Source organism: Passer domesticus, chromosome 24 (assembly GCF_036417665.1).
Source record: "Passer domesticus isolate bPasDom1 chromosome 24, bPasDom1.hap1, whole genome shotgun sequence".
Lineage (NCBI taxonomy): Eukaryota > Metazoa > Chordata > Aves > Passeriformes > Passeridae > Passer > Passer domesticus.
The window spans coordinates 5,091,741-5,114,241 of NC_087497.1; the positions used below are offsets into that span (position 1 = coordinate 5,091,741).

Genomic DNA, 22,501 nt, shown 5'->3' on the forward strand with positions numbered 1-22,501 from the left:
GGGACAAATTCAGCACCAAAATGGACCCAATTAAAGAACCAAAACGAGCCAAATTCGAGCAGTAAATTGAACAAATTCAGCACCAAAATGGGAAAAATTAAAGCAGCATAATGGGCCAAATTAGGCATCGAAATGGGACAAATTAAAGCACCAAAATGTGCCAAATTCAGCACCAAAATGGACCCAATTAAAGAACCAAAACGAGCCAAATTCAAGCAGTAAATTGAACAAATTCAGCACCAAAATGGGAGAAATTAAAGCACCGAAATGGAAAAATTCAAGTAAAATGGGCTACATTCAAGAACCATAATGGGCCAAATTAAAGCACCAATATGGGCCCAATTCAAGCAGTAAAATTGGACAAATTCAGCATCAAAATGGGAAAAATTCAAGCACCATACTGGGCCAAATTCAGCACCAAAATGGACCCAATTAAAGAACCAAAACGAGCCAAATTCAAGCAGTAAATTGAACAAATTCAGCACCAAAATGGGAAAAATTAAAGCAGCATAATGGGCCAAATTAGGCATCGAAATGGGACAAATTAAAGCACCAAAATGGGCCAAATTCAGCACCAAAATGGGACAAATTAAAGCACCAAAATGGGCCAAATTCAGCACCAAAATGGGCCAGATTTGAGCTGCAGGGGTCCCTCCGTGGCTCCTGCACTGTTTTTTCCCTCTCCTCCCTCACCCAGGAGTGGCAGCTCCTTCACTGCAAGTGTCACTTGAATTTGCTTAAATGCTTTAATAGAGCCTCCTCTTTGCACGGCCTCTCTCCGGCGCTGATTGGGCTCATTTGCATATGCAAATCACACGCCAATAGGAGACACTTAATATTCCCTCGACTTCATTTAGGGCTGCAGCAAACGCGGGTCAATATCTGAGGGAGGGGGGCTTGGGGCTGAGTCAGCAAATGCTAATTAGCTCTGCTGCTTCCAAGCCTTAAAATCAATTAGTGGGATATTAAGGCAGACTGGCTGGGAGCTCATTGAAGTAATAAAAATCTTTTGTGTGTCTAAAAAGGAAAAAAAAAAAAAAATTGAAGGTTTGACTCTTCCTTCCCTGGAGAGTTGGCAAGTCTGGGATCCTGATGGGGAGGAAATCAACGGGCCCAGGAATGTGGCTCTGGGGGGAAAAGCAGGAAAATCCCAAATCCGCATGGATTTCAGTGGGATTTTTCTGTCTGGCCTCGTTGGAGCAATGGGAACACTCAGGGACCTGGTTCTGCTGGGCTGGATTGGGGGGAAAAGCAAGAAAATCCCAAATCTACATGGATTTTAGTGGGATTTTCCCCTCTGCCCTCGTTGGAAGAATGGGAACACTCAGGGATCTGGCTCTGCTGGACTGGATTGGGAGGAAAAGCAGAAAAATCCCAAATCTACATGGATTTCAGTGGGATTTTTCCTTCCGTCCTTCTTGGAGCAATGGGAACAGCAGGAGGAATGGGAGCAGCACATTCACAGCCACCAAACCCCAGACTGGGAGGGAAATCAGAAAAATCCCAAATCCGCATGGATTTCAGTGGGATTTTTCCCTCTGCCCTCATTGGAGCAATGGGAACAGCAGGAGGAATGGGAGCAGCATGTCCACAGCCACCAAACCCCAGAATCCCCAGTGATTCCTGGTCACTGCCATTCCCAGGGCAGGGATTCCAGGATTTTACAGCTCCAAAAATCCCACTGAGCACTCCAGGAGCAACACCACGAGCTGAATTCTGTGCTCTAAAAATCTGAATTGTGGGCTTTGGAAATCTGAACTCTGGGCTTTGGAAATCTGAACTGTGGGCTTTGGGAATCTGAACTGTGGGCTTTGGGAATCTGAACTCTGGCTCTGGAAATCTGAATCCTGAGCTTTTATCTCCCTGTTGATGTGCTGTGCTCAGTGATGCAGCCCCCAGGAGCTGCAGCACCAGCTCAGCCCATCCTGAACCTCCGGAAATCCACTGGATCCACCCCAAAATCCAGGTGCTCCCACTCTGAGGAATGCTCTGGATGAGGTGACTCCGTTGCTTTGGAATCGCCAGCTGAGGGTCACAGGCTCACCCCACCCCAAAGGAGAGGCACAGGCAGGAAAATCCATGGAAAATGAACTTTTAAGGTGCTTCCCCTCACCCACCCCACGGATATTTGACCTTGGGAACTCATGGGAAGCTCTTGGATGCAGAGCCAAGCTCAGTGGACAGCCCCATTCCTTCCTTCTGTCCCTCTTCCCACCTAAGGAAGCGTTGGTTCATGAACAAGACTCCCAAATTCCCAGGGAAATCCAGCTAAATTACCAGCACAGCTGAATTTCCATTTATTTCTCCACTCTCTAATCAAGATTTTTGCTTTACGAGTGCCTGAGCACCTGCTGCAGCCCCGAGCTCATCACCCCTGCTCGGGGCAGACACCTGGCTGGATTTTACATCCCAGAATTTATTGGACATGATGGAGCAGCACTCACACAGCTCCTGCCAAGGCTGGCAAAAATAACTGCATCACCCCTGCCATGCCAATTTGCCATTCCCTCCCCTGGCAAGGCTGGAGAGGCACTGCCTGGAATGTGCTTGTGACCAGGAGAACAATTCCAGCTCTGTTCAGTCCTTTTTGTTCCGGAGCAAAGTGGAAATAAACAGCTAAATAGGATTTAAAAGGCAGCTTTGGGTCTCTCAGGTGGCTTTCTGCACTCTGGGAGTTGTCCAGAAAAGAGCAACTGCTCTCTAAACGCTGCAGGAGGAGGTTTTTGGGCCTTTTTGACCCAAACCAAGGTTTTTATTCACATGAGCTGGCACAGACCTGAAGCACCAGCAGGAATTTGGGTCAATTTGGGACAAAAAGCCCAGGTGAGGGATTCTGACCAGCCAGGTGCTGTTCCTCCCTCCAGATTCCCATCCACGTCACTGCCAGGGAATATTTGTGCCAAATCCTTCATTTCCAACCCATGGCACATGGAAATGGACCAGGAGCTGCAGGTTGAGAACAGGCACAGGGCAAAAATTCCCCATGAAAAACCTGCTCAAGGCAAACCTGCAGCCAAGCAAATGTTTGACACGAGGTGGAAACCACTTAATTGGGGACAGAATCAATGCAGGGCTGTGCTTGAAATCTAATTATCCCTCTCCTCTTGCAGACACTGCCCTGTGTAGAACAGCCCTGGCACTCAATAGTATTGACAGTCCTGCCCTGCTCTCCTGGTTTTCCATGGAATCCAGGCGCTGATACCCTGCAGGAAAAAAAGCAAATTAAAGTTCCTGTGCTGGCACATCCCAAAATCCAGGATTTTATGGCCTGCCAGGCTGTTTTCTCCGTGGCTTTATCACCACAAGCTGTGACGGGCTACAAACTTTTATTTTCTTAATTGAGCACAGCTCTCTGCTCAGGAGAAGGGATGGGAAAGATCCAGTGTGGATATTCAGGATATTCAGGAATCCTTTCCCCACTTTCCAAACACCACAGGATGTCAGACAGTCCTGAAACTCAGGAGGAATTGGAAAGCAATGAAATTGTTGAAAGGTGATAAAATTGTCTGAGCTGAAGGTTCTGGGCAGGTATTGGGATGGAATTATTCCCTGGGAGGGGCTGGGATTCCAAATGGGAACTTCCTATCAGCATTCCCAGCTCATCCTGCATTCAGGATTATTAATATTGGAAATTTGGAACTCACCCTCAGTGTCCACAGCAGGATGTTTGGTTTTGTTTGTTTGCTTTTGTGGGGTTTTTGTTTGCTTTTGTGGGGTTTTGGTTTGCTTTTGTGGGGTTTTTGTTTGCTTTTGTGGGGTTTTTGTTTGTTTGGCTTTGTGTGTTCTTTAGTTTAGGTTTTTTTGTTTGATTGGTTTTTAGTTTGTTTTGGTTTGTGGTTTTTAGTTCGGGTTTTTTGTTTGGTTTGTGGACTTTAGTTTATTTGGGTTTGTGTCCTTTTTGTTTGTGGTCCTTATTTGGGTTTGTGGTCTTTAATTTGGGGTTTTTGTTTGCGTTTGTGGGGATTCAGGTTTTTTTTTTTTTATTTTGTGGATTTTAATTTGGTTGGTTTTGTGTCTTTTTAGTTTGTTTGGTTTGTGGTTTTTTGTTTATTTGGCTTTGTGTGTTCTTTAGTTTGAGGTTTTTGTTTGTTTGGTTTGTGGTTTTTAGTTTATTTGGCTTTGTGTCTTTTCAGTTTGTTTGGTTTGTGGTTTTTAGTTTGTTTTGTGTCTTTTTCGTTTATTTGAGTTTGTGGTTTTTAATTTGTTTGGTTTCTGGGTTATTAGTTTGTTTCGTTTTTTCGGATATTTTGGCTGGTTGGTTTTGTGGGTTTTTAGTTTCTTTTGTAAGTGTTTAATTTGTTTGGTTTTGTGGCTTTTTGTTCATTTGGGTCTGTGAGATTTTAGTTTATTTGGATTTGTGGGATTTTAGTTTATTTGAGTTTGTGGGATTTTACTTTATTTGGGTCTGTGGGATTTTAATTCATTTGGATTTGTGGTTTTTAACTTGGTTTGGCTTTGTTTGCTTTGGGTTTTCCTCCTCCAAGAACAGTCTCAATCTACCAAACCCATTAGCTCATTTGGGCAACTTTTAGTCAAAAATCTCAATTATTGAGTCCCCAAAGCCAACAAGAACTCCACCTGATCCATCAACAGAGCCAAACCCCAGCTGGGAAAAGGGAGAAATGCAGTAGCAACATCCCAAAAAAATCCCAGAGCCAGGAATGCTCCGAGAGGGACGGGAGCAGCAATAAAAATACAATTTAATTGTATTTTCTCCATCTGTTTGCACAACTCTGCAAAGAGCTTGTGAAGAATGAGCCCAGTATTTATCTCCAAACAGCTCCAGCTCCTCGGGGCTGTTTCCCTCGGGATTTCAACGCCTCTAATTCCTGAAAATGAGCAGTGTTCGTGCAGCCCTAATTGCTCCTTTTCAATCAGTGCTTGCAGAGAGAATTTGGTGCAGCTGCCATCGGTGTCTCGGGAAGGGAAAGTTTCAGCCCCTGGAATTCCTCAGGGATCCACAGGGCCCTGATTCCCCCGGGAATTCCCATTGAATTCTGCTTTTTGTGGGGGAAAAATCCAGACCATCAACAAAAACCCCACCCTAAAATTCAAATTTAAAGTTACAAAGAGGAAGGTTCCTTAAAATAATAATTTTTAAATATTTTACTTAAATATTTGTGTATTTTATGTTTTTATATATATATATATATATTTAAATAGTCACTTGCTGGTTTATATCCCTTTAAAAAAGGAACCTGCTTCCCTCCAGGAATTCCCACTGCATTCTGATTTTTGGGCAGGGGAGAAAATCCAGACCACCAAATAAAAAAACCCACTCTAAAAGTAAAGTTCCAAGTTCCATAGTTGAGTATTCCTAAAAAAATAGCATCTGACATTATTGCATCCCTCTACTTTTACAGAGCCCTCTTAATTTCTATTTTACTTAACTACAGGTGTATTTTATATCTATTTCTATTTAAAATATTATTTATTAATTTTTTCATATTTGTATTTATTTCTATCCCTTTGTATCCCTTTAAAGTCTATTTTTCCTCTATCTATATATATAAAAAATAGATATATCCCTTTTTTAATATATATATATTTATATTCCTCTTCTACAGATAGATTTATAAATTATGTCCTGACAAGGATATAAATGAAAATACAACCCCATGCTCTGCTTGACAAGGTGGGGATTGCCCCAAAGTTGCATTTGGGAAGTCTTTTCCAACTTGAACATTTCCACAATTGTGTTTTTCCTTAAATCCCTTTTAATTTGTCACCCTCTGCTCTAACACAGCACCCAGAGGTGGTGATTTCATAATAATTGAATTTACTTTAATAATTTAATCTTCTTTTATCCCTTCATTAGTGAACAAATAAACCACCTGCTCTGCATCCCCTGCTTTATTTATTATTTCTGTGGAATTTGTGCCACTTTTCCTCTCACTGTCTCAATCTTGCCTGATTTATTTGAAGTCAGCTCTGAGTGAATTCCTCAGCAAGGAGAGGAATTAATTCCCTTTGCAGTCCAGCCTCACACATCTTCCAGGGCAAGCAAAAAAATGGGCATTTCTACATTTTTAGGAAGATTTTTTTTTCACCAGATGAGGCTGTCAACATTCACATCCCAGTCAAATTTAACTGGGATTATTTATAACTGGCTCCAAAATTCTGCAGCTGAAAGGAAATTCAGGACTCCACAGCTGGGTTAGGGCTGGGAAAAAAAAAATCCTTTAGTGAGAAAAGAAGGAAAAATCCCCCAGTCTGAGGGTGAACGGGGCTAATTAGGAAATCATGTTGAATTCAAGGGACAGTAAACAGGGAAAGAAAACAAATTTAGGGATGCTAAAAGCATGAAAGCACTTAATTTCAATATTTTCTAAATGAGACGTGCTGAACCGGAGCTCCCTGAACTGCTGGTGTTTCCTGGAAGCTCCGAAGTAAAAAAATTACCTTGAGATCAAAGCATTTGATTGAAATGGAAATGAAATCCTCTCTGTTCTCCCAATTCCCCAAGCAAAAGCTGACAGGTTTTCACTCCCACTGCTCCTGCCATGGGTGCCCTCAGTTCTTTTTCCACATCAGCCACTAAATCCAGATTTGTGCTGGCCCAAGCCTCTCTCCTCTCCCCAGATGGGAATTTGGGGGGTCCATTCCCAGATTTTCAAGCCCCACAGCAGCTGCTGCATTTCTCCCTTTTCCCAGCTGGGGTTTGGCTCTGTTGATGGATCAGGTGGAGCTCTTGTTGGCTTTGGGGACTCAATAATTGAGATTTTTGACTAAAAGTTGCCCAAATGAGCTTCTGGGTTTGGTAGGTTGAGACTGTCCTTGGAGGAGGAAAACCCAAAGCAAACAAAGCCAAACAAAGTTAAAAACCACAAACCCAAATGAATTAAAATCCCACAGACGCAAATAAAGTAAAATCCCACAAACCAACTACACTAAAATCCCACAAACCCCAATGAACCAAAATCCCACAAACCCAAATAAATTAAAGTCTCACAAATCCAAATGAACCAAAATCCCACAAATCAACTAAACTAAAATCCCACAAACCCTAATAAAATAAATCCCACAAACCCAAATGAATTAAAATCCCACAAACCCCAATGAACTAAAATCCCACAACCCAAATGAACGAAAATGTGCCCCCAGGAACAGGAATTTCTACAAGGAATACCCTGAGCTTTTTGGGTCACTTGGGAACTGCCAGCCCTGCAGGGTGAGGTGGTGAAACCCAGGAATACCCAGGGAACACAAATTCCCAGAAATCCCAGAATGACCAGGCTGGGAGAGACCTCCAAGACCATCGAGTTCAGCCCAGCCCCAACACCTCAACCAAACCCTGGCACCCAGTGCCACATCCAGGCTTTGTTAAACACACCCAGGGATGGGGACTGCACCACCTCCAGGGCAGAGCAAACACCCCAGGAATGCCCAGGGAACAAAAACATCCTGGGAATGCCCAGGGAACAAAAACACCCCAGGAACACCCCAGAAATACCCATGGAACACAAACACCCCAGGAATGCTCAGGGAACGCCCCAGGAATGCCCAGGGAACAAAAACACCCCAGAAATACCCATGGAACACAAACACCCCAGGAATGCCCAGAGCACACCCCAGGAATGCCCAGGGAACAAAAACACCCCAGGAATGGCCAGGAACACCCCAGCAATGCCCAGGAATACCCCAGGAATGCCCAGGAACACCCCAGGAATACCCATGGAACACAAACACCCCAGGAATGCCCAGGGAACAAAAACACCCCAGGAATGCCCAGAGCACACCCCAAGAATGCCCAGGAACACCCCAGGAATGGCCAGGGAACAAAAACACCCCAGGAATACCCAGGAACACCCCAGGAATGCCCAGAGCACACCCCAGGAATGTCCATGGAACACAAACTCCCCAGGAATGCCCAGGAACACCCCAGGAATGCCAGGACGTGGCTGTGCCCCCACCCAGACCTCACCCATCCCCTCCAAGGCAGGAGATGCTCAAACGTTCTCTGCTCACACCAAGCCCAGCTGATGCATCCCCATCACTGCCAATGGTTTTGTGCCACTTTGATGCCTCCAGCTGTACTTTCTTCCTGTCCTCTCAAAAAAAAAAAAAAAAGTTCCTGGGAGCTTTTGTTGCCAATTTTAAAATTCTGTTTCTTTTGGTGCATTTCCCAAGGATGGCTCCGAGGGAGGAGGAGAATAATGAAGTAATGAGGGGGGCTTTGATGGCAGATCACAGCAGAGCCATTTCCTGCAGGATTCTGAGTTTTAAACGGGAACTATCCCTCACTGGCTCTTCCCTGAGTCACAGATTCCTCAGGATGGGGATTTTGGAAGGAATTTTGAATGAGTTACAGACGGGACTTCTGAGTTTTTTACATGATGTGATTTGTTCTCCTTATCTTCTGCACAGGCAGGAAGGGTGAGTTCAGCTCACATGGTTCCAGCATGGGTCAGAAGGTCACAAGACCCTTAGTTAAAAAATTCTTAAGTATTTATTGACCAATAAAACACTGCCAACAAAGATATTTATGTCTCTGACCCAATCCTTAAATATTTCATCTTAGGACCCATGCTACAGTGTTAGCCAATCATGCCATGGCACACAAACCTACAGCACTGCATTCTAAACCCCTTGTTTACCTTTGTAATTAATATTATTTTTTCGGTATCTTAAACTCTAAAGCTCTAAACTTTCCTCTTCTTAACTTAACTTGTCTCTGCTTTAAACTACAAATCCACATTCTGCTTCCAGCACCTCAGTTTGGGAGCCTTTTCCAAGGTCTCGGATCAAATCCTGGGTTTAATTCTAAGCTTTGGTTTACAGCTCTGAGAATTCCCTGCATTTTGGAATCCAACACCCAAGGAACTGAAGCAGCACTCCAGCAGCAGCCCCAGCTGCAGTTATCACCTCCTTCAGCCTTAATTAATACCCAAAATGCAAATAATTTGCTTTGGGGCAGGCTCAGGGTGGTATTTTAGCAAGTGAGCCCCTCTCCCACCCTCAAAATAAAACTCTGATTTATGCCAACGCTCTGCCTGTCACCCTGGCTCAGGTTAAGTTTTAAATACATTTATTTTCCCCCTCAGTCACAGCCTTGAAAGCCTCCTAATCACCAGTCAAATAAACCCCAGATTGTTTCAGATGTGTGTGACTAAAGGGCAGCCCCGGCGCCAGCCTTTGTACAAGATTTCCTGAGGCATCAAGGTAATAAAAGAACATTACAAAGTGTACAAGGAGCTGTGTGTAAATGCCAAAAAATGAACTGGAAATGTCAAGGAAGTGCAAAAGCAGCTGCGTGTCCTCTGCCCCAGGATTTGGGAGTGACGTGTCTCACACAGAGACTGGCAGATGTTCCAGCAGAGGGGAAAATCCGAACAAATTGGGAACATTTGGAGAGGAAAAAAAGCAATTTTGCAAATGGATTTGTCTTTCCTCCCAATGGGTGCTGAGCTCACCTGTCCCAAATCCTCACTTGTCCCAAAACCTTGACCTGTCCCTAAACCTTCACTGTTTCAACATCCTCACCTGTCCCAAAACCTTCACTTATCCCAAAAACTCCACCTGTCCTAACATCCTCACCTAAAAACTTCCCCTGTTCCAAAATCCTCACCTATCCCAAAAGCTTCACCTGTCCCAAAATGCTCACCTGTCCTGACATCCATCAGAAATGGGGAAAGAGAGAAGGGAAATGAGGTTGGGAAATTGGGATAAAAAGGAGGCTGCATCCTCCAAAAATCTGAGAGACCCCAGGGGAATGCCCCATGGCCTCTGCCTTTATTCCAGTAAAGTCAAAGGATTCCTCTGTCTCCTTTTGGACATAAACCTCTGATGTTTGTGGATTAATTTTCTTGACATGACCCACCATTCCCTGATATTCCAGGGAATTCAGCCAGAGCACACTTTTAACCAAAAAAAAACCCACTCTGCTGGAAGGAACCATCCATTTAAATGCTGAAAAAAAATATTAAATTACACAACAACAAAGCAGAGCTATCCAGCTCCTGGTGCAGACTGTGCAGCTCAGTTTCCCACCTCCCAAGCCCAGTTCAGGTGCAATTCCAGCCCCTCCTGGACTCACCCTCATAGCTGGCCTGGAAGCCTTGGGCACTGACGGCGTAGTCACTGACGAGCCACAGGGACAGCACCAGGCCTGTGCTGACGATGGGAGCAGGCAGCTGGAATCCTGTCAGCCTGGAAAAAACCCACACAAGGTCAGCCCCAGCAGGGAAAACCCACACAAGGTCAGTTCCACCAGGAAAAACCCACATAAGGTCAGTTCCACCAGGAAAAACCCACACAAGGTCAGTTCCACAAGGAAAAACCCACACAAGGTCAGTTCCACCAGGGAAAACCCACATAAGGTCAGTTCCACCAGGAAAAACCCACACAAGGTCAGCCCCACCAGGAAAAACCCACAGTGAGGTCACACGCAGCACTGCCCTACAAAAACCCATAGCATGGTCACACTCATCACTTCTGACCTGGTAAAAGCTCACAGCAAAGTCACACTGACCACTTCTGACCTGAAAAACCCACACAAGGTCAGCCCCAGCAGGGAAAACCCACACAAGGTCAGTTCCACGAGGAAAAACCCACACAAGGTCAGTTCCACGAGGAAAAACCCACACAAGGTCAGTTCCACGAGGAAAAACCCACACAAGGTCAGTTCCACGAGGAAAAACCCACACAAGGTCAGTTCCACCAGGAAAAACCCACACAAGGTCAGCCTCACCAGGAAAAACCCACACAAAATCAGCCCCACCAGGAAAAACCCACACAAGGTCAGTTCCACCAGAAAAAACCCACAGTGAGGTCACACGCAGCACTGCCCTACAAAAACCCATAGCATGGTCACACTCATCACTTCTGACCTGGTAAAAGCTCACAGCAAAGTCACACTGACCACTTCTGACCTGAAAAACCCACACAAGGTCAGCCTCACCAGGAAAAACCCACACAAGGCCTGCCCCAGCAGGGAAAATCCAGACAAGGTCACACTCACAGGGAAAACCCACAGTGAGATCAGTCCTACCAGGAAAAATCCACACAAGGTCAGTTCCACCAGGAAAAATGCACATAAGGTCAGTTCCACCAGGAAAAACCCACACAAGGTCACACTCACCACTTCTGATCTGGCAAAAAACCCACACAAGGTCACACTCACCACTTCTGATCTGGCAAAAAGCCCACACAAGGTCACACTCACCCAGAAAAATCCACAGTGAGGTCACACTCACCACTGCCCTCCTACAAAAACCCACACAAGGTCACACTTACCAGGAAAAACCCACAGCGAGGTGACATTCACCACTTCTGACTGGAAAAAACCCCACACCAGGTCACACTCATTGGGAAAAACCCACACCAGGTCACGCTCAGCTTTGCTGCCCTACAAAAACCAGGAGTGGGGTTGATCCCATCACACTCCTGGAGGAGCTCAGAGCTCCTGAGCACCTGGGACAGCCTGAGAGCAACAAACCCTGGGCTTCTCCCACCTTCTGCCTGCCCACAGGAACTGCTCCTGTCATTTTTCAGAGTTTTGCAGAGTTTTGCACAGGTTTACTCCACTCCTGTGGTTCTTCACTGGTTCTGTCCCAAACCCCTCCCTGGTCACCAACACCTGCCCTGGGACACTCCACAAACCCAGCCCTGGGATGCTGGAGCAGAACCCACCCCGTGGGACAGAGATTTTGGGGTGCTGAGTGAGCCCAGGGCTTTGTTCAATAAGGCTTAAAATGTTTTGAGAACCTTGGAGTAAAAATCTGACTAAAAATTTCAACAAACTGCACTAAAAGGAACCTAAAAAACAGGCAAAAAATGGATGTTAACAACTAAATAAACCTTCAGAGTGGTGCCTCCAGAATGGAAAAGGCTGGAAGGTTCCAGGAATCCTCCCAGCACCAGGACAAGGATGGGGGTTTTATGTGGGCACAGGTCCAAAATGTACCAAAGGATGGTTCCCACCCTGAGGTAAAAATCCAAGCTCCCAGCCAGGAAATTGCTGCACCAGAGGGTCTGGGAGCTGCACTGCAGGAATTCCCAGGACATGGGCACAAATCAGAGTGAAGAAAATAAAATTGGACAAATCCAGGAAGTCCCACCTGCTTCCCTTATGGACTCACAGCTAAATGACAACTGATTTTATTATAAAAACCTGTTTATTACTGATTTCCATTAATCCCAAACACAAACCCTTGGTGCTGAGCCATCCCCAGACCAGCTTGTTGACCAAAATTACATTTTTACAACTTCCAAACCTCCTCAAGCGTGGCCAAGGGGATTCCTGGACAGATTTCCAGTGTAAAGGATTCCCACAGAGGACTCCTGCCTGCCATTACCGGGGTCAGGAATTCAGGAGCAATCCCTGAGCAGCCCCAAACCCAGATTTTATAAACCACAGGAGCAGCAGGAACTGAAGGAATTTGGTATCATTTGGGATCAAGAGCGCTCAAGGGATCACAAGGGCAGGAGTAGCACGAGATAAACAGGAAAAAAGAGAATTTAAAGCTTCTTACAACACACTCTGAGGTTTATCCCACGTAGAGCAGCCAGACTTTGTGCCAGGGGGGGAAAGGATCACCTGTGACACAAAGCTCTCTGCCCCTTTAGGAAATAGCTGTAAATGTTATTTCATTCAGGGTGTTTCCTCTCTTCACACAGAATGAAGAGGCACCCACAGAACAAAACCAGGTTTGGGGGAGAAACTGAAATTTCTCTGAGCACCCAGCCCAAGCAATTCCTGCTCAAAGTCATCACCAGCCCCTGAGACAGCGAGGGAACTTCCCTCCTCTTCTCTCTGCCTCTCATTGAGCAAACCTAAATATTATTTCACACACATTTGAGCTCTGACTGATGAGAGCTGACAGGCTCTGCCTGAGAACTTTATTGAAGCAAAAATTCCAGTTATTGGCAGAGCTCACGGAGTTGCCAGCCCATGATTTAAGTTTTAATGTCAGCACAGCAGCACTGACCAGCCCTCAGCATAAAATCCACGGTCTGGGCAAGCTGGAAGGACAATTGCTCCTGTTTATTAACAATCAGAGCTTCCAGGAGCCAGAAGGATTCAGTTTTTACTGTGCTGAGTGGAAGTGTCATTGTTTTTATTAATTAATTTGGCAGTTTAATTAGAGTGGCCTGCTGAAACATCCATGCACTTAAAAATAAAATCCAGGAAATGCCTGGACCAGCTTTAATAAAAGCAGAACCTGCTGATTTATCTTCCCCTGATCAGCCCATAGCATCACCCAGGAATTTGTTAATGCCTTTCATTCCCCAGAGTGGATCTGCTCCCTCTGAGCTGAGCTTTTTGCATCGTGGATTCTGCTCACAGCCCCTGTGCTAAGAGGATCCCACTCTGCAGATGTTGCTTTTAATTCAGGGCAACAGGAACATGTCCTTTACCTGTAAGGAAGAGCTGCCGTCCCCCAGGAGTCACAGGAATTAAGTGTTACCTGAAACAACACTGCCCTGCAGCATTTATTCCAGCACAACTGCTGTTTTCTACTAACAGGGCTTTAAAAGAGAAGTTCCTGTGCACGAGGGCATGAAATTGTCACTGAGCTTGTTCTCAGAGCCCACACTGGCTGGAGAGACAATTTCCAGGGGAGCCTCTAGAAATTGGTAAAGCCAAGCAGCTCTGACCCTCAGAGGGTCCCCACCAAAGGCACCAAACCCTGCTCCCCACACACCCAAAATCCCCTCAGCACACAGGACATCACAGGTGGCTCCACTGCAAGCCAAGCGAGCCAGGAGGGAGCAGGAAATGCTGCTGCAGTCAGGGAATACCTGTGCAGCACCTGCAGCCCTCCCTGGGCTGCTCCTGCAGGGAAATGCTGCCCTGGGAACGAGCTGGAGCTGCTCCTGCTTCTCAATAAACCACAATAAAAGCCACTTCTCCTCTTAAGCCTCCAGCCAATGCACACAACTGTTTTTTTTTTTTCTTCTCTGATGTCCTTGTCTTGTCCAAGGCAGCATCCCCTCGAAGAACAATCATTTACCATGGCCATGTTCAAAACCTCAGCTCTGCTGTTGCAAAGCCCCAGGACAGGCAGCACTGGCAGGAATCCCTGCTTGGTAACTGCTCTCCTGCCTTCCTCCCTAAATCTGCACCCCAGAGAGAGTTAAAGGAGGGAAAGGCAGGCAGAACATGGAATCATTCCCCACCAAACAGCAATTCTGACATCGCTGATCTTCAGGGCAGCAACCACAAAAAACACACTCTAACAAGGCAGGGAAGCAGCAAACTCCACTCCTCGTTTTTATGGAGGTGAGGGCAGTAATAACAGCAGGAATAATCATATTCCATTCCTTCTGTACCTCTAGCCAAATGGATTATTGAGTGATTATCCCCTTAACGTGCTCGGAGCCAGGGCTGATTGTGTGAGATCTGCAATGTGTTTTTCATTGGCTTAATTTTGCTCCTGCAGCGAGGAACCAAACGAAACCAGCGCCAGAAATGCCACTTGATAAGCTTGCCCTTGCAAAAAATCAATATATCCAAACAAATCAACACAGAAATCCTCTGCTCTGTTTGCATCCCTCGTGCTCTGCTTCAGGTGTGCCACGGACGCTGCAAATCTGCCTGGTTTGGCTCCCAACTTGCAGCAGGACAGGAAAAATCAGTTTTGGGAGAGCTGATGGCAGTGAAATGCACCTTCCACAGGTGAGAAACCCCACCTGCCATGGAGATCAGCCTGGATGGGACAGAATCCCAGAATGCCAGAATCAGGGAGGTTGAAAAAGCCCTCCAGGACCTTCGAGTCCAAGCTGTGCCCAATCCCCACTTTGTCCCCAAGTGCCACCTCCAGCCCTTCCTTTGGATGCCTCTCCAGAGATGGGCTCTCCAAACCTCCCTGGGCAATGCCTGAGCACCCTTTCCATGGAGAAACTTCCCCTAAAATCAATTTAAACCTCCCCTGGTTCAACTGGAGGCCGTTCCCTCTGCTCCTGTCCCTGTTCCCTGGAGCACAGCCCGACCCCCTGGCTGTCCCCTCCTGTCACGAGCTGTGCAGAGCCACAAGGTCCTCCCTGAGCCTCCTTTTCTCCAGGCTGAGCCCCTTCAGGAGCTCCATCAGGAGTTTTCCAGCCTTCCCTGGACACTCTCCAGCCCCTCTGGACCCCTCCAGTGTGCCAGCACTGATGGCAAACTGCCCCGTGCCCCCCAAAAGGAGCTGAGCCCAGCCAGAGCCCCCCTGGCTGCTCTGCTCAGCAGCTTCAAGCCACACCTGAACATTTCTGTTCCCCCCAAACCCCAACACCCAGGCTGGACCCCCAGGGCTGCTCCAAGCCCCCTCGGCTCCATCTGTTGCACATTTGCCATCCCTTGGATGCAGCACGGCCGCGCTGACGCACTTGGGGAGTGCAGGTGCCGTAATTAAAGCCCAGCCCATTATTTTTCTGGTAGGATGCCCACCATCAGCTCGGGCTGCAATCAAAACAGTTATTGCAGCTGGCAATCCAGCAGCCTTTAAAGCATAAATGCTGGAGAAGTGTCTCAGAACATCTAATGAAAATGCACTGGATTGTGTCATTTAACCCAGCATTAAATTACAGCACCCCAGAGCTCGGTGAGCTTTTTCTGCCTGTCATTTAAAGGCACCTATTAGGGAAAATTTCCCATCAAATGAGGCACTCTCTTTGCTGTGGGCAGGGTAAATGACAGCAGCCTGGCACCCCTGCACCATCCTGGGATAAAGATCCTTGCAAGGCAGGTGGGAGGGAGGGGATGCTGCCCCTCTGCCCAGCCCTGGAGGGCTTGTCCGGCTCTGGATCCTCAGCACAGCAGGGCCAGGAGCTCCTGGAGTGCTGCAGAGCTGAGGAAGGGCCTGGAGCAGGAAAGGCTGGGGCTGAGGAGATGCTGAGAAGGGCCCTCAGCCCAGGTGCTGCTGCCTCAGCCTCTCTCACACATCTCATCCCTTCTCCTTCCTACAAAACTTCCCCTGTTGCCCGTGGCTGTGGATAAAAGCCACCCCTGAGCAGCCAGCTCTCTTCTCCTGGCATTTCCTCAGGCTTGGCTGGGGCAGGAATTTCCCCCCCAGTGGCTCTGTTAGATTTTTCCCTGTATTTATTAAAGAAAAACACTATTACAGCGAGATGTCAGCTTTTTTCCAGAGCCCATGGACACGAACGCTCTCATTAATCATCAATAAAACAAGCAGAGCATGATCTGAGAGCACTCCCAGCTCCCAAATGCTGCAGACACTTAAAAGGCAGCTCTGTCCTCCAGGCACAGCTCGCTGGTGTCACTGAGATAGTTGTCCTTTCATTTGCAGCCCTGCAAGGCTGAAATGATGCTCTGGACCAAAAAAAAAAATCAACTCTCAACCAACTTCAAAGGATCCTGCAGTGACACAAGAACAGCTCCCAGTTGGATTTAGCCAAGCTGGTGGAGGGATTTGTGCTCAGAGCCCAACTGCTTTTGTTTGGGACCTGCACAGGAGTGCTTGGATCTGCTCACATTTCACTCCCATGGCCACTCTGATCCCATCCCAGCTGCTGGAGAATTCATTCCAGACCAGTACAACCCACTGGTTCTGACATTCACTATTTTTGTTTTTCTTACCATGCCGGTTAACAAGCAAAGGGCAAAACCCCTCGTTTTTTTTCTGTTCTTTAACGTCTCCCAACGTGATAAACACCAACAATTTTCCCAGGAATTTTATCCAGCATGGCTCTCAGTCTCAGGAATCAGCTGCACCTCCCTCCCCTGGCCAAGCCAAGCACAATCCATCAAGGCCCAGGAGCCCTTTGCTTACCTCTGACACTGACAAAGCTTCATTAACCAACACGGGCTCGGGGGACAGTGACAGAGCTCATAAATCCCAGCCTGGATGGATTTCTCCGCTTGTTTAAAGCAGGGTTTGGGTCAATTCCCACTAGAAAAGTGTTATTTATAGAGCCCAGAGCCAGCACAGCCAGCTCAGATATATGAGGCCTTCATGGCTCAGGCTGGGGACAGGTACTGAGCATCAAATTTCAATAAATTTGATTTTCCATGCAATGCAATGGACTGGGAAGAGCATGGAGTTGGATGTGATTTATTATTTTTCTCACACCCATTCCATGCTCATTTTCCCAAGATTTCCTGGCACTGCAGTGGGATTTTGTCCCCTCTGCCCTGCTCAGGTGAGACCCCACCTGCAGAGCTGCCTCCAGCCCTGGGGTGGGCGTGGGGAAGGTTTCCCTGCCCATGGGATGAGCTTTAATTCCCTTCCCACCCAAACCCTTCCACAATTCCATCAAATCCAACTGCGGCACCTCCATTCTCAGCCTCGTTATGACAAACCAAGAGGAAGAAAAAAGACAAATTCACAGGAAAGTTCATCAAATCTCAGTCACCCCCGGCAAATCCGAGCTGACGTTCTGAGTAAACAAAGGCAAGTTTGGATACAGCCCAAGCACGGCTCAGCAGCTTCAATTCAGAACTTGGCAGATTTGGGTTATTTCTCTCTTTCTTCAAAATAAAAACCAAACCCCCCCTCCAAAAAAAAAAAAAAAAGGAAAAATAGGAAAAAAAAAAAAAAAGAAAAAGTCACCAGGGGTGTGAAATGGAGTAAATGGGAAAAATAAGTTCTTGGAACCTCCTGGAAATCACACAAGGTTTGTTTTTTGCTAAGCACAGGGCAAGGGGGGAGCAAGGAGCAAGTGCAGGAATGCAGAGTCCTGCAGGACAGGAGCAAGTGTCTGACACAGGCAGCATGGAGGGGCTGTCAGGCCAGCAGCTCTCTGGGATTCTGGCATTTCACAGCAGGGAAAGCTGAGAAGGATTTGCCCAGGGAGCAGAGCAGCTCCCGGGCTCAGGGCAGGATGGATCCCTGCTCCTGGGGGGGATTCCAGCACTTCCCTGTGCCCCACACCCTCTGCTGCCCTGCCCTGCCCATGCTGGCACCAAACCCAGAGGGCAGTGCCACCACGCTGCTCACTGACTCCAAGGGACATTATTTTGGAATAATTCTAACCAAACTATTATTTGTGTCAAGTCAAGAGACTTTTGGGACAGGTTCTTACAAGCAGGGCCAGACTGGAGCCACCTCCTCGTCACAGAGCAATGTGTATAATAATAAAAGTAATTATTCTTAATAAATAAAAAATTTTACAATAATAATAAATTAATAAAAAATAAATAAAATAAAATAAAATAAAATAAAATAAAATAAAATAAAATAAAATAAAATAAAACAAAATAAAATAAAATAAAATAAAATAAAATAAAATAAAATAAATAAAAATTATTATTGTTGTTGTAGTAGTAGCAATAATTTAAGCAACATCTTCAGAGACCCTGCCTGTGTGCCTCACCTCAGAGGTGTGAGCAAGTCCTTTAACCCCTAAACCAGGACAAAACCTCTCCATCCCCATCTCTGAAGAGGCTGCCAAAATATCCCTGCCAAGGCTCCTCCTGAGCCTACAACATTCCCCACAGTGCCAGGGAAAAAGCTCCCACTCTGATTGAATCAGCTGCTTTTATCACTCCTCCTGATGCACCCTCTGCTAATAAATATGGAAAAAGTGAATTGAAATTGCAGAGCCCTGCTGCAGTTGCATTAACTCCATTACCTCTCCCAGACTTTCAGCTCCAGTTTCATCAATTATCCTGCAGACAGAGTTTAAACACTCAGCACTTCCTCAGAACAAAACGGGGACTCTGCTGAAGGGTCCTGGAGCTGCTGGAGCAGCTCAAACACGGCTCTTCCCAGAGAGAAAAACACAAATAAAGTGGATTTTATCCTACACAGCAGAGAACATAAATTTAAGTGGGGTTTTGTTGTGTTTCTTTTCCCATGGAGTTAATGGGAAGTGACAAAAGGCTCTGCTGAGAGGGAGGTGGGGCTCGGATGTTTACTAAAGGTGACAGAGGATTTAGCTGGCCCTCTGCTTTATTTATCCTTCTCCTTAGCAAAAAGAACTGTAGTCACCTTGGAGACATGAGGCAGTGACAAAGGAATATTGCACTGGGCCAGAGGTGACTCCACACAAACTCCTGACACAAGCACTGTGCATTCCCAGCTGACAAATGCTGCTTTTCCAGGAATTTCTTTACCAGGACAGAACCCCTGGATTTTTTTCCTTACCATAACTGAACCCCAGGAATTTCTTTACCAGAACTGAGCGCCGGGATTTTTTCTTTACCACAACTGAACCCCAGGATGTCGTTTCACCCCAAATTTGCATCTCTGCAAGCCACAGGAACACCGGGGGAACTCTCTCCTCCCTTCGTCCCTTCCTCTCCTCCTCCCTTTTGCTGTTTTTAAGATCAAAAGCTTTGTGGTCTTGATTGGTAATTAAGTACAAGTCACCCGGGCTGCTTTTTCAAAGAGTAATTAAAAGGTTATCAAGAGAAACATGCAAGGTGCAGGTAATTAGGTCAGCCCAGAGATAACGCTGCTCTTATCACAAGGATCACATTGTTTCCGAGTTCAAACCAAATCCTTCAACTTTCAGTCAATTAAATATGGCCCGAGATGTGGTTCTGAACTGCTCACACAGCAGATTGATGGCAATCCTTCTCGTCACTCTTCAGCCACTTGTCAGGGAAGAGGGATGAGGATGTGGGAGCAGCTTGAGGAGACACTGCGAGATGTGGGACGTGAGCTGCAAGGGAAGCAGGGCCCTGTGCCAGCAGCAGGATTTGTGTGCTCTGCACAGAACCCCACTGAAAAACTGACTGCAAACGTTCCCCCAGACCCTGCAGGCACAGGAATTTCTGCAGAGCCCTCCTCAGAAGGGGCAGGTTCCTCCCAGATGTGCCAAGAAACTGGAATTTGCTCTTCCTCCCAGCGACGCCCGTGGAAACGCGGCCGGCACCGCGAGGCCCTGGGAGTTGTTTTCCTCTGGATGCAGAGCCTCAAACAAAGGTTTTCTCAAGCAAATAAAGTCAGCATCACTGAAATGTTTTGTTTGAACAGGGAAGAGAGCAGAGGAGGACACAATTCCCTGCCCACAACAGGTGGGAAGGGAAGCCCAAGGGTTGGAAAAGACTGAGAAACCCCAGCATTGCTCAGCACATTCATAAGTGAGGAGTTTCTGCTGGTAGAAACATCCCGTGTTCTGTCCCCTGGGCTTTTTTTAATATTTCTGGAAGGAAAAAAACCCAAAAATCTGATTTTCTAAGCTGACCACTTGCATTTGGAGTGTAAATTCAGCAGGTCTCACTGGGAAAACAGAATTAGGGAGCTACAAGGACTGATGCACAGGGAGACTGTAAATGTGTTTTCCCTGGGTCTGAGTACAAGCCTGAAGCTTCAAATCAGGGAATTTGCAAGTGATTCAAGACTCTCACATTAAAGGGGTCCTGCAAATTACTGGCAGATGAAAAAGCGGGGGGAAGCCACGTGGTTCTGTCGTTGCCCACTCTGGGGATGTCGTGGAACAAGAGTCTGACACAAAGAGGTTCAGAGTCTCTCCCAAATCCCACGGCAATCTCAGAGCCATAAATAACCCCAAGAATTCAAATTGTAGTCAGGTCTGTGCTGAGTTTCTGAGGCCAGCACAGTGGGAAGGCAATCAGGAAGGGAACCTGATTGGAGCGACCTGGGAACAATGCCACAATCACAAGGCACAATGGGAACTGGGCAAAGACTGTTCTGGAATAACTGCAGGACTCCCTGATCCCACGGCAGCTGGGAACTTGGAGGAAGAGATTTAGGGAGAGTCTGGTCTGGTGTAATGAGCTCAAGAGAAGGGGAAGTCCTGGACATAAAGCAAATCTTGATGTCCCTCATCAAGGAAGAGAAAACTTTGCAGCCACCAAATATAATTATTATTAATGTAATAATTATAATATGCAGCTCTCAGGTTTCACAGAAAATGCCCCCACAGTGGTTCCTGCTGAAAGCCAGGAGCTGGGAAAATTCCAGTGGACAAGGAGGAATGTGTTCCAACTGAAAAAAAAGGAAGTTTAGATTATATAGATGGAAAAAATCCTGCCCTGTGAGGGTTGGGAGGCCCTGGCACAGGTTGCCCACAGAAGCTGTGGCTGCCCCTGGATCCTGAAGCGTCCAAGGCCAGGCTGGAGCAGCCTGGGATGGTGGAAGGTCCCTGCCCATGGCACAGGAGGGAATGAGATGGAACTGAAGTTCCCTTCCAACCCAACCCACTGCAGGATTCTAAAAACCCGATGATTCCAGAGAAGCTGGAATAGCAAAGACTTGGAAACGAGCTCTGATTTTAGCAAACAAAGCAAAGTCATGGCACTGAGAGATGACAACAGCCCTGGATGTCTAAATTAAGGCACTGAAACCCATTTAATATTCACGTCCTCATCACAAACATGCAAGGCAAATTCCCTAATATCCAGTAAAGCTGTTTATTAGCAAATGCCTCATTGGATTAGGGCTGCTCTTATTCTATTAGGGAACCTTCACACCACATTAAATTGCAAGACAAGAGGGTGTTTGCCAGCACATGATGAACACAACATTAACCCCTTCCCAGGAAGTCCTGGAATGGTCTGGGTTGGGAAGGACCTCAAATGCATCAGGGATGCTCAAAAATAGAAGTTTGGGAGGGGAAAAGGCAAAGAAATCCAGTTGTCCCTTCTTTTCCCCTTGCTCACAGCTCATTTTGGGTGAGCTCTGATGAGTGACACGTGGCCATCCATCTTCAGGGCTGCACCTCGGTGATGAATGGAGAACATTTGGAGAGCAGGCAGGAAAAAAAGCAAAATTGATGGCCATGAGAAAGAGAAAAAAGGGAGAAAAAAGTAACCTGGTGTTAGGCAACAGTTAAGAGTTTAATGGGGTGAGATTGATGTAATAACAAAAATAATATCTGGGGTCTCCTGAGGTGGAAGGGACCCACAAGGATGAGGGGACACCCCAACAATCCCACCCTGTGCATAAGAGCCTTGCCCAAACACTAAAATTGGTGAACAAGGAGATGAGACATGAAACAGCCCAAAAGAGCCAACTCCAGGTTTAAAGTTACTAATCCAGAAATGTCCAAGGGAAGAAAGCAAATATCCACCATGCAGGAGTTCATCTTTTACTGAGCTGAGCCTCCCGAAGTGCTTTCAGACCTCTAGCAATCCCCCTCTTCTCTTTATTCCCCTTTCCTGCCCTAAATACAGTCCATTTCCTGAGCTCAGAGGTGGAACATTCCCAGGTGGATTTTGCTGCTGGTTCCACCCCCAGCTCCCATTCACCTGCCCAAGCTGCACCTGAACCTTTTCTGCTTCCTCACCTTCCCCAGTGCAGGGTCACAGACCCCCAGGGCAGACCCCCAGCTCACACTTGGGAGGTTCCTTCCTGCTGCTTTTATTTACAACCAGAATATTCATGTGAGGATCTCTCAGCAGCATTAACTTCTCACCACACAAAGTTTCCTGAGCTGGATTTTACCCCCAGTTTTCCACCTTTCCATTATCCCCAAAGCAAAGCACTGAACCTCCTGATTAAACACCCAGGTCCCATAATTAAAGTGATTCTCAAGCACAGTTGCCAAATGAGGAGATGATTTATTTGCATAACTGAAATAATCTACATAAAGAGCTGATTTCCACCAGGGTGCAGCTCAGATGTTCCACTGGGGTCAGACAAGACACTGA

General features: G+C 46.6%; 1 protein-coding gene across 1 annotated transcript in view; it reads right to left on the bottom strand.

Annotated features, from left to right (window-relative positions):
• CSMD2 (CUB and Sushi multiple domains 2) overlaps window positions 1-22,501 on the bottom strand; it is a 245,056-nt gene that overhangs the window by 198,551 nt on the left and 24,004 nt on the right. The window contains 1 exon segment of the mRNA XM_064398686.1: window positions 10,037-10,149. Within this exon segment, the coding sequence (XP_064254756.1) occupies window positions 10,037-10,149 (113 nt within the window).